Raw genomic sequence first — 10,580 nt, 5'->3', positions numbered from 1 at the left:
TGTGGTCTTGGAAATTTTATGAGGTGTAACCGTGAAGCATACAAAGATGAAACCTGCCAGTTCCTCGCTTCTCTCAACGTGTACTACTATGAAGAAAGCGATGAAGACAAGTCTGGGCTAGGCTATTTTACATTCACGATCCACGGAAAGCGCTACTCTTGCAGCATCACCAACATAGAGAAGTTGTTTGGTTTCCCTAGCGGGACGGAAACCTGCCCCGACTTTGACGACAAAGAGTTGAAGGCACTTTGGAAAACTATCAGCAATGGTGGTTACACATCCTCGAGAAGCAAGAGCAACAAAATTAGGAGTCCGGCCATCAGATACTTTCACAAATGTGTTGCAAGCACTTTCTTTGCGCGCCAAGCTACCGGGACAGTCAACGAGAGTGAGCTTCAGATGATTGATCTTGCTCTTCAGAGCCTCCTCCCAACCACAACAGATGGCACTGTGCTTCGGGGAGACGGGTCAGACACACCTCTTTCCGTATATTTGTTAAGGCAGTTCCTAGCCTACCGTGATTGGGTAGTCAAAAACCGTGGGAAGAAGAATAACATGTTGACTGTTGGCGGGATAATCACTCCTATCCTATCCAATCGTGGTGTCCCCTTGGGCTCAGATCTTCATGAACCTCGCTAGTTGGATATATAGAAAGCACTGTTTCTTGACCATGGAGTGCATGAAGACAAGCTTATGTTTCGTTTCCATCACCAACGCATTGGTGACGCTAGGGTCTTACTTCCTAACCCAACTCTTACTACGCTGGAGGACATTCACAACATCTGGTTCCTCCCAAACCCTGAGGATCTCCACTACCCTGAAGGCACTCAACCTGACACGGTAGAAGCTATTAACTCGCCTGACCCGCAGCCTATGGACATATCTGAAGAAGAGTCACCTCAGCAGTTCTGGTTCACACAGCCTCCTTCTCCTAAGCAGAGCAGGCACATGAAAGGCACCAACAGGAATATCAGCCTTCTGCAGCGATGGAACTAACTTCAGGATAAATCTTACAAAGCACTGCGAGGAACGGTGAAGGAGTTAACAAATTCTGTGAAAGGATTGACGCTTCGGGTCACTAAACTTGAAGAGGGAAGAACTCCTCCACCTCCACCCTCATCGAGCAATGTGCTCCCGAGAAGCAACTCTGCAAGCCTACTCAGGCGAGGCTCCAACCCAGCTGAACCCGCTAGAGCTAGTTCTTTTGAGCCAGCCAGAGCTAGTTCCTTCGAACCTGCCAGAACCAGTTCCTTTGAGCAAAACCAGAGAAAGCGCAGAGCAGCTAAACCACCATCAAGCTCGAAGAGAGGCTTCCCTGTCCCACTGGATCTCGAAGATGAACACGCCAGCTCGACCCAACACGATCCATCATCCTACCCTCCCACCGCTGGTTACACCCTGGAGAGCATGGAGGCCTACCTTGACTCCCAATTCTCCTAAACGACCAAGTAACACTCCTCACTCATCTGTTTATACCATTGCATTTCATTTAGTTTGTTTTCTTTGTCTTTTGAACTCTCCTTCAAATTTTTGTTACACAAGGGACTGTGTAATTTAAGTTTGGGGGAGGGTTTGAGATGTATATAACTTGTTTTCTTTGTCTCTTATTTTCAAATTTTGCATCATTGAGTCTGCATACATATAAGGCATAGAAAACCCAAAAAAATTTGAAATTTTTTTAAATTTTCTAAAAAAAAAAGAGTGTTCATATAGTTGTAGTTGCATTTTAGATTAAGTCTTGCTTTCTTTTTTAGTAGTTTGTACATATGCAGTAGTTTGTGCATATGTGTTAGGGGTCTGTTATGAGTTTGCCTCGTAGACATGCTGATTTACTAGATAAATTCAATGCCCAAGTTATTAGTTGTCTAACGCATGATCTAGCGAACCTGAAGTAAAACCGCACCATGTTTAGAATTCACAACTCTGCATTCTTGTCTAGATGGAAACATGTTGCGATCTGATGCCTTCCCTATTTACTTGAACTTAATCTTGACTCATAATTATCATGTTTTAAGCACTGAATCTGAACTCATGGATACCAATATACATACTTGGATTTTCTTTCACCTTTATACCACTCTTGGCTAATCCAAGTAGCTGATTCCCATTATTGGAACAGTTTCCCCCACCATTAGCCTACCCTTCTTTCAAGCCAAAATTATCTCTGTGTGTGAGGCCTTATTTTTCGGATTGAGCTTGGTAGAAAGTGTTAGGTCTGAGCCGACAGGAATGGAACCTTGTGTAGTTCTAGTTCGCGTTATCCGGACTAGATAGGACTAGGTGGGAACTTGTTACAGGGGTTTGGGATTCAATGTGTGCAGAAAGGAAAAGAAAAGAATGAAAAGAAAGGATAAAGTCTCTAGGAGGGGTAATCTGTCTCTAAATATGAAAGTCTAGTAAAGGATTTGGGGAATGCAAAGTATAGAAAAAAAAAAAAGATAGTTCTAAGAAAAGAAAAGAAAGTTGTCAAAGAATGTATAGCAAAAGCTTTTGAAGTCTTAAGAAATAAGAAGGAAAAGAGGACCATAGTGTTTTAGAAAAGAAACCCCAAATCCGCTAGGCAAAATCAAAAAGAAACCTCTCCTGAGACTTGGTACAAAAGGGTGAATGGGTATGATCAAAAGAGCTAAAAGCTGAAGGGTAGAGTTAGGACAATCTGGGTTTAGAGAATTAGGAGTCAAACGCTTGGGTACTCTCGGGTAGACAAGGTTTTATTCCTGTATGCATTTGTTGGTCCTTACCTTTAGCCTTCTCCCAAAAGCTCAATCCATTTTCTTGAGAGAACCCTGATCAAAAACGATGAACCTACTCTAAAGGAGATCACCTTTATCTCCATCCTTTTCTTACCAAACCAAATGAGTTCATAGGCAGTATTTAAGCTTGATTCACGGTTCCAATTCAATGAATGTTAAAGGGATAGGTTGATTTGAATGCATGTCAAAGTTGAAACAGAGGCTAAGGCGTGTAAGGAAGAGCATGGCCAAAGTTTTTAAGTAGGACTCTCTCTCTCTTTGCGTTTTACAATTACTAACTTGGACATTGATTTTACCTATTTTATCAGCATGTTTTGGTTCTGAGCCCCCTCCTTCAAACCTCTTCTTCAAGCTTAATCTTGATTATTTGCTTGAGGGCAAGCAAGAAATAAGTTTGGGGGAGTTGATGTATCTGCATTTTACTTGTTTTAGATCCTCATTTGCATTCACTTTAGCATCATTTCATCCTGTGTTTGTAGCATTTGCGTCTCATTCTTGCATAAATTCACTCACTTAGTAGTTTTCCATTAGCATTGCATACATTGTTGCATATGGAGTTGTTATCAGGTTTTGGAGAGCTTTTGGGAACACGAAGCTGAGCAGAGTGCAAGGCGAAAGAGAGCTCGATCGAGCTGGGAAGACGAAGTGAAGCAGAGGAAGTCGAACCAAGGCAGAATGACCAACTGAAGCGGAATCTAGCCTAACGCATGCAGAGCAGAAGACAAGGCGGAGCGACTGACACAAGAGGCAGAGCTCGATCGAGCTGATTGAAAGAAAAGACGGTCGAGCTGTCTGAGACAAAGAAGAGCTCGATCGAGCTGAAGTGGAACGCGAAACCAAAGCTGGAAAAGAGGAGAAAGCATAGCTCGATCGAGCTGTTGGAAGCAGAGGAGAGCAAGATCGTGCTAAGCATCAACCGACTTAAAAATCGTTGACTTTGACTAGGGTTTTCACAAGTTTAGTATAAATATGTCTCATTTGTTTAGACTTAAGGAGAACCTCTTTTTTTAGTATTTTCTAGGACTTCTCTCAAGAAACAAAACGTGTTTAAGGCTTTGTAATTCAAATTCTCTTTTAATCTTTCAAGTTTTTATAGTTTTACATCTCTCTTTTATGCTTTAGTTTATATAATCTTGTTAATCTCTCTTTAATCTCTTTTCATAATGTTGCTTATTGAATTTTCTGGGTTTGGGTTCTTGAGCTTCATGATTTCTGAGTAGTGTTCTTAAAGTTCTTGAGGTTGGGTGAGATCCATGAGGTTTTCTTAGTCTTTTCTAGGGTTTTGATGTTTAAATCTTTTAGATCCCTTCTGGATTAGTGTTCTTCATGCTAGCTTCTTTCTGATCATCTGAAGCTTGACCCGAGGCATTTCCACCCGAGAGGGCTTGGTGAAATGTCTGATCTAGCTAATACCGGAGATTTACGTGCCTAGCCTAAGAGATTAGTTGTCTAGGGTGTTTATTGACATTGATTGATTGGTTGTTAATGCCTGCCTTGTTATGCTTCGCTAAAGAGATTTAGGTCTGGAGGTAACTTGGCTTGAGGGTCTCTGTCACGAGAGTGGATTGACCTGTTGTTGAATCTTTCGTCTAGGGATAGCTTTGTTTAAAGTTTTATCGAATCTTTGTATTAAGACTAAGTTACTTCATGGATCATTGATACCCAGCCTCACGAGCTCTCTTTTATCATCTGCTTGCATCAGTTTACGTTTTGCTTGTTTCGCTTAGCTCTGCTTAGTTTTGTTAGACACTACTTAGTTTTGCTATTAGTTCTCCTTTTCTTTTGTTGCTTGCTCACTTAGGTTGTTAGAAAATCAAAACTAAGGTTCGCTTGACTTAGCTAGATTTGATTGCATCTTTTGTGGTTAATAGCTCACCCAATTGGTTTGACACCCTTTGTACTACAATGACAATTTAAGTGCTTAGGGAATTGAACTTCAGTAAAGTAGTAAAATCCTACTATCAGGATGACATGGGTGTATTTTCTGAATAGCAAAAGTGAAGTGTTCTCAAAATTCAAGATATTCAAGCCTTATGTGGAGAATCAATCGGAGACTCGGATTAAGAGGCTTAGAACGGATGGAGGTGGTGAGATTCTTTCAAAAGAATTCATCAAGCTATGTCAAGAGAGTGGCATACATCATGAAGTAACAATACCCTACACTCCACAACAGAACGGTGTTGCAGAGAGACGGAACCGTACGCTTGTGGAAATGGCTAGATCGATGCTCACGGAGAGGAGTTTATCAAATAGGTTTTGGGCTGAAGCTATTGCAACATCAACTTATTTGCTAAATAGATTACCATCGAAGCCATTGGACAAAGGTGTGACTCCATTACAAGTATGAAGTGGGAAGAAACCAAGTGTTAATCACTTAAAGATATTTGGGTGTGTATGTTATGTTCCAAGTGAGAAGAGAAGAAAACTTGACGCTAAAGCCAGGCAAGGAATATTTGTTGGTTATAGCAATGAATCAAAAGGATACAGAGTGTTCTTATTGAGTGAAGAGAAGATCGAAGTGTCAAGAGACGTGACATTTGATGAAGAGAAGACATGGAATTGGGAGAAGAAGGAAGTAGAGAAATCAATTATGTCACAATTCAAAATCCAGTCTTCAAGGGAACAAGGAGATCAAGGAGCAAACAATGATATAAACACTCAAGTAGAACAAGTAAGTGATGCATTCAACCGGCTACAAATCTCAAAAAGAGGATTTTAAAACACGGTTGAAGAAGGAGAAAACTCCGTTGGTCCAAGAGGATTCAAATCGATCAACGATTTGATGGAACAAACAGATAAAGTTGAAGAGATGGCTCATATACACGAAATGTGTCTTATGATGGCTGAAGAACCTCAGGCTTTGGAGGAAGCAATGAATGATGAGAGGTGGATAGAAGCCATGAGAGAAGAATTGAGGATGATTAAAAAGAACAAGACGTGGCAAGTTGTGGAGAGACCAAGAGATAAAAATGTGATTAGTGTCAAATGGATCTTTCGTTTGAAGACTAATGCAAGTGGAGAAGCAATCAAACACAAGGCAAGATTGGTGGCTAGAGGATTCACACAAGAATATGGTGTAGATTATCTTGAAACTTTTGCACCGGTTTCAAGATACGATACGATAAGAACGGTAATGGCGATTGCAGCTCAACACAAATGGAAACTCTTCCAAATGGATGTGAAGTCAGTGTTTCTAAATGGAAACTTGGAAGAAGAGATTTATGTAGAACAACCACCGGGATTTGTAGAAGCAGGAGAAGAAGGAAAAGTTCTTAAATTTTACAAAGCACTCTATGGCTTAAAGCAAGCACCTAGAGCATGGTATGGACGCATTGATGGTTACTTTCTCAAAAATGGTTTTGAGAGAAGTATCAATGATGCAGCACTCTATGTAAAGAAGACATTGGAGGATATATTGGTGGTCAGTTTATATGTTGATGACATCATAGTTACGGGTAGCAACATGAAGAAGATTGAACAATTTAAAGAGGAGATGAAGAGTGAGTTTGAGATGACGAACTTAGGCGAACTAAATTACTTCCTTGGTATGGAAGTAATACAAAACGAAGAAGGTATATTTCTCTCACAAGAGAAGTATGCAAAGAAGCTTTTGAAGAAATTTGGGATGCAAGATTGCAAAAGCTTGTCAACGCCATTGGCTCCTCACGGCAAGACAGAAGAGGTCTTGAATGAAAAGTTTGAAAATGTTACGAAGTATAGAAGCATGATTGGGGGCATATTGTATCTTTGTGCTTCTAGACCAGACATCATGTATGCGAGTTCTTATTTGTCTCGCTACATGACATCTCCATTAAAGCAACATCTTCAAGAAGACAAACGGGTCCTTAGATACGTCAAGGGTACTTTGACATATGGGATTCAATTCAAGCAAGTAGAAGAACCAGAGTTGGTTGGATTTTCTGATAGTGATTGGGGCGGATCAGTTGAGGACAAGAAGAGTACAAGTGGCTATGTCTTTACGATCGGATCAGGTGCATTTTGTTGGAATTCTAGCAAGCAGAAGACGGTGGCTTAATCAACGGCCGAAGCGGAATACATTGCTGTTTGCTCAGCAACGAACCAATCAATATGGTTACAAAGGTTGGTGAATGAGATTGGCTTCAAGACAGAGAAGGGTGTAAGGATCTTCTGTGATAACAAATCAGCGATTGCAATTGGAAAGAATCCTGTTCAACATCGTCGAACCAAGCATATCGACATCAAATATCATTTTGTACGAGAGGCTGAGCAGAATGGGTTGATCAAGCTTGAGTACTGTCCAGGAGAGTTACAAATAGCAGACATATTGAGGAAACCTTTAAACAAGTTAAGGTTCGAGGTTCTACGAAAAGAGCTAGGCGTAACGATGAAGCCATGATCAAGGAGGAGTGTTGAATGTGATCAAGTCTTCATTATATTATTTTAGAAGAGTCTTATATTATATAGTTAACTAATTGATTTGTGTTATGTATAAACTATTCGTATCACACAGCAAAGAGACATGAATAGAATCGTTAACTACAAAACAGTTACACATGTATGTGTGTGTCTCCATATTGGGTTGTCTTCTAGAGATGTGTCCCTTAGTTAAAGTGTGTCATGTAAACCTATAAATACAGTTTATATATCTAATAAAAGAGTGTGGTTTTCGTTTACAAGAATCGAGTAAACAAATACATTGAATGTAAAACAAAAACAGAGAAAGAAACAAAAAAACAGAGTAAAATCTGTGTTGTCAGATCCTTAACAACTTTGAGAGTTCAAAGTCTTACAGTTAATACCTTTACTGTAATTTATTAGCAGTAGCTATAATACTTTAAAAATGACCATGATTTGCATTATTATCTCTTTACTTTACGATCTCATAAAGCTTTGGAGTCGAGCTTTGTGGTAATGGGGATGGGATGCACGTGGTGAGACGTAATGGGTGAAGACAGAAAATCACAAGAAAGCGAAAGTGCTAACTATTGAAACACAAAATGACAAATCAATAATAGTCGCGTGCTCTCTCTTCACGGGTCACCACCTCTATTGTTCTCACTTCCAATCAAAAACCTGATCAGTTTCTATTTTCTTTGTGATATTTTTTTTATAGGAAGTTATATGTATGTGTTACAATCTTTTCATGACCTCAACATGATTACACTCCATTCAGGCTGACTTTTAACTTTCACTAAAAGAACTAAATCATTATACATACAACTAGATTTTTTACAATCTTTATTTGTTGTGCATAGTAAAAAAAATAATACAGATTTTTTTTCTACTTTTCTAAACCGGATTCTTATTCTACATTTACGAGTAACGAAGAAGATAGGTCGAAAATAGCTTGACGGTAAATCGAACTAATATTTACCATCAGTAAAAATGAACATAATCTTCTTAGTCCTTAGTCCTTGCTAATACCTCATTCTTCTTGTTTTTTTTTTTAATGTAATGTTAAGTTTTGACATTTTATTCCTTTAGAGTTTGTAAACTCTATATGGTAATGGGCAAGTGAGTAAGTGGTTTATTCGCATGACTTAGCAATGTTGACACCTAAGTTTTTATATATGTTTGAACTTTCATAAGAGAAAGCTCCATATAGTCATCATAAATATGTAGAATGTAATATTGTACTGGTCTTTCTAATAAAATAGTGGTTGCATATACATTTACTCTTAAATAAGGAAGTCCAGTGAGGCAAAATATTCCATCTGAATTCCACAATTGTTTAAAAACCAAACAAAAAACAAAAAGTACATTCCAATAGAATTGCTAGCCTATATTAAAAAAAGTATATCATTCCAAAAGAAAACAATAGTCATAAAATATTTCTCCTCTCTCTCTCTCTCTCTCTCTCTCTCTCCCCTACCCTCTTGAAACATTACAGATACTTGTATTGTGAATTCAAGAAGAGCCTATCTAAATTCATAAAGGGTTTAGTTGATTTTATCTTCTTTCTTTAACACCATTAACAGTGATAATGTCTTCATTGTCTAAAGGTTCCTGGCCTCTGGTACTGTTTTTAGTATTGTGGTGCATGGTAGTTAGAGAATCAAACGGAGCTCCCAACAATGTAAAAGTTGGAAGCATTTCAAAAGTGGAAGATGCTGAGAATTTCCATATCTATTATGGACAAACCTTTAAAGTCATCAAGAACGCCATTGATGGCAAGAGCTATCTCCTTATTCAGGTCCTTGCTTCTTATCATTAACTTGTCTTTTTCTTATCTTTTGCTTCCATTTGTATGGTATGGTCCGTGTCTGAAAATCTGAGGATAATATGTAGAACTCTTCTAGAATGGCCGTTCGGACAAAGTATTGTACTTCTAGGATTAAGTCATATGTGATTCCACTAATCAACTACTCAGTTGACACTCAATCTTCTCAAGGTATGCTCTGTTTTTTCCCCTGTTTTTGTTTTAGAGACTTTGTTTTTGAGATCTCTCTGTGTTTGCTTATTCAGGAGGCATTCCGGTTTCTTTCTTTGAGGTAAACACTCCTTTCTAGCTAATTTCAAGATTTGGATTTGTGTTAAATCAGATATCGATTTTGGTTGGCACTAGTGTAAACAATTCTTTAGGATCACGCATTAGAATGGGTGAAAATTTGGTTTCTGAGCAGAACAACAAAGTTTGTTTTTATATCCACAGCTACTTGGATTACTTGGGAGCTTGAAGGGAATAACATCGGAAGCGGTAGCTTCACCGTGTGTTCTGAAACTCTACGAGGCAGGGGAAGTAGTTAAGCTTGACAAAGGTGAACAACAAGGGCAGGTGTTATCTCAGTTCGCAGCCCATTTCATCAGCGACACTGACCAACCTCAGACTTGCAATTTTGCAAATTTTTTCCCACTCAGTGAAGGCACACCTCTTCAGGTATCAAATTATAATCTTTGTATAGATTTGAACCTAACAAATAGAGATCAAGTTTTTCACATATTGATCTGAGTTATGCTGGTTTTGTAATCTTGAATAAGCGAGCGGAGTGGATCAAATTCCTTGGAGCTTTTACCAATCTTGAAACTAAAGCCAATCAAGTCTATGATGCGGTGAGTGACACAATTCGTGCTTCTCTTTGAAAAAACTGTCTACATGGCCTATTCTTGCTGTTTATAAAGTATGTTATGGAACCTTGTAGGTTAAATCAAGCTATACTTGCTTGTCTCAAATGGCTGCCAACAAGACAAAATCCTTCAAGCCAATTGTAGCCTGGATGGGATATGATCAAAATGTAAGAAAACTTGATTGTTCTAATTGATAGTTTTGGACATCAGTGTTTATATCTGGTTACGAACTCATTGTGTGTAATTTTTCCTTCAAGGGATGCATTTGGAGTTTCACTAAGGAATCACACAAGCTAAAGGTACTCAGTAATGTAACATTTGGAACTTCTAATTACTCCTTTCAATATCTGGAAACATCTTTGCAACTGAACATGCTGCTTACAAACAAAACAGTTTATAGAAGATGCGGGTGGAGAAAATATCGACAAATCTATAAACAAGGTCTCTTACAATATCACTGATCCTGATGATTTGGAAGCACTCCATGCCATTTTATGCGTAAGCGGGTCACTCTTGTTTTTGCTTTTATCTTTCTGATGACCAAAAAACTTATTTGCTTCTACAAATTTGATTCTATTAGACTGTGGATGCGGTGATCGATGAAACGCTATCGTCAGACCCTCAGAATTACACACAGACAACGTTCTTGGGGAACATCAACGTGGATGATAACTCTTGTTTTGCGTTTCTTGCGAATCAGAGCATCTGGAGATATGACAAAAGGGTCAGAAACGGAACAACTCTTGGTAAGAAAGTCTTACGACATTGTTTTTTTTTTTT

At 38.8% G+C, this 10,580-nt stretch overlaps 1 protein-coding gene across 2 annotated transcripts in view; it reads left to right on the top strand.

Moving 5' to 3' along the window:
- LOC104701181 overlaps nucleotides 8,544–10,580 on the top strand; it is a 3,192-nt gene continuing 1,155 nt past the window's right edge. Inside the window, exons 1-9 of one of the 2 annotated variants that reach the window (XM_010416830.2) lie at nucleotides 8,544–8,928; nucleotides 9,024–9,126; nucleotides 9,201–9,226; nucleotides 9,388–9,612; nucleotides 9,714–9,785; nucleotides 9,875–9,967; nucleotides 10,058–10,099; nucleotides 10,194–10,298; nucleotides 10,381–10,546. In XM_010416830.2, the coding sequence (XP_010415132.1) occupies nucleotides 8,719–8,928; nucleotides 9,024–9,126; nucleotides 9,201–9,226; nucleotides 9,388–9,612; nucleotides 9,714–9,785; nucleotides 9,875–9,967; nucleotides 10,058–10,099; nucleotides 10,194–10,298; nucleotides 10,381–10,546 (1,042 nt within the window). In that variant the 5' untranslated portion in view covers nucleotides 8,544–8,718. The remainder of the gene's footprint in view (nucleotides 8,929–9,023; nucleotides 9,127–9,200; nucleotides 9,227–9,387; nucleotides 9,613–9,713; nucleotides 9,786–9,874; nucleotides 9,968–10,057; nucleotides 10,100–10,193; nucleotides 10,299–10,380; nucleotides 10,547–10,580) is intronic. The other variant, XM_019227647.1, reaches the window with a different exon arrangement.

Source organism: Camelina sativa, chromosome 7, assembly GCF_000633955.1.
Source record: "Camelina sativa cultivar DH55 chromosome 7, Cs, whole genome shotgun sequence".
Lineage (NCBI taxonomy): Eukaryota > Viridiplantae > Streptophyta > Magnoliopsida > Brassicales > Brassicaceae > Camelina > Camelina sativa.
This window is presented reverse-complemented; position numbering and strand designations above follow the sequence as displayed.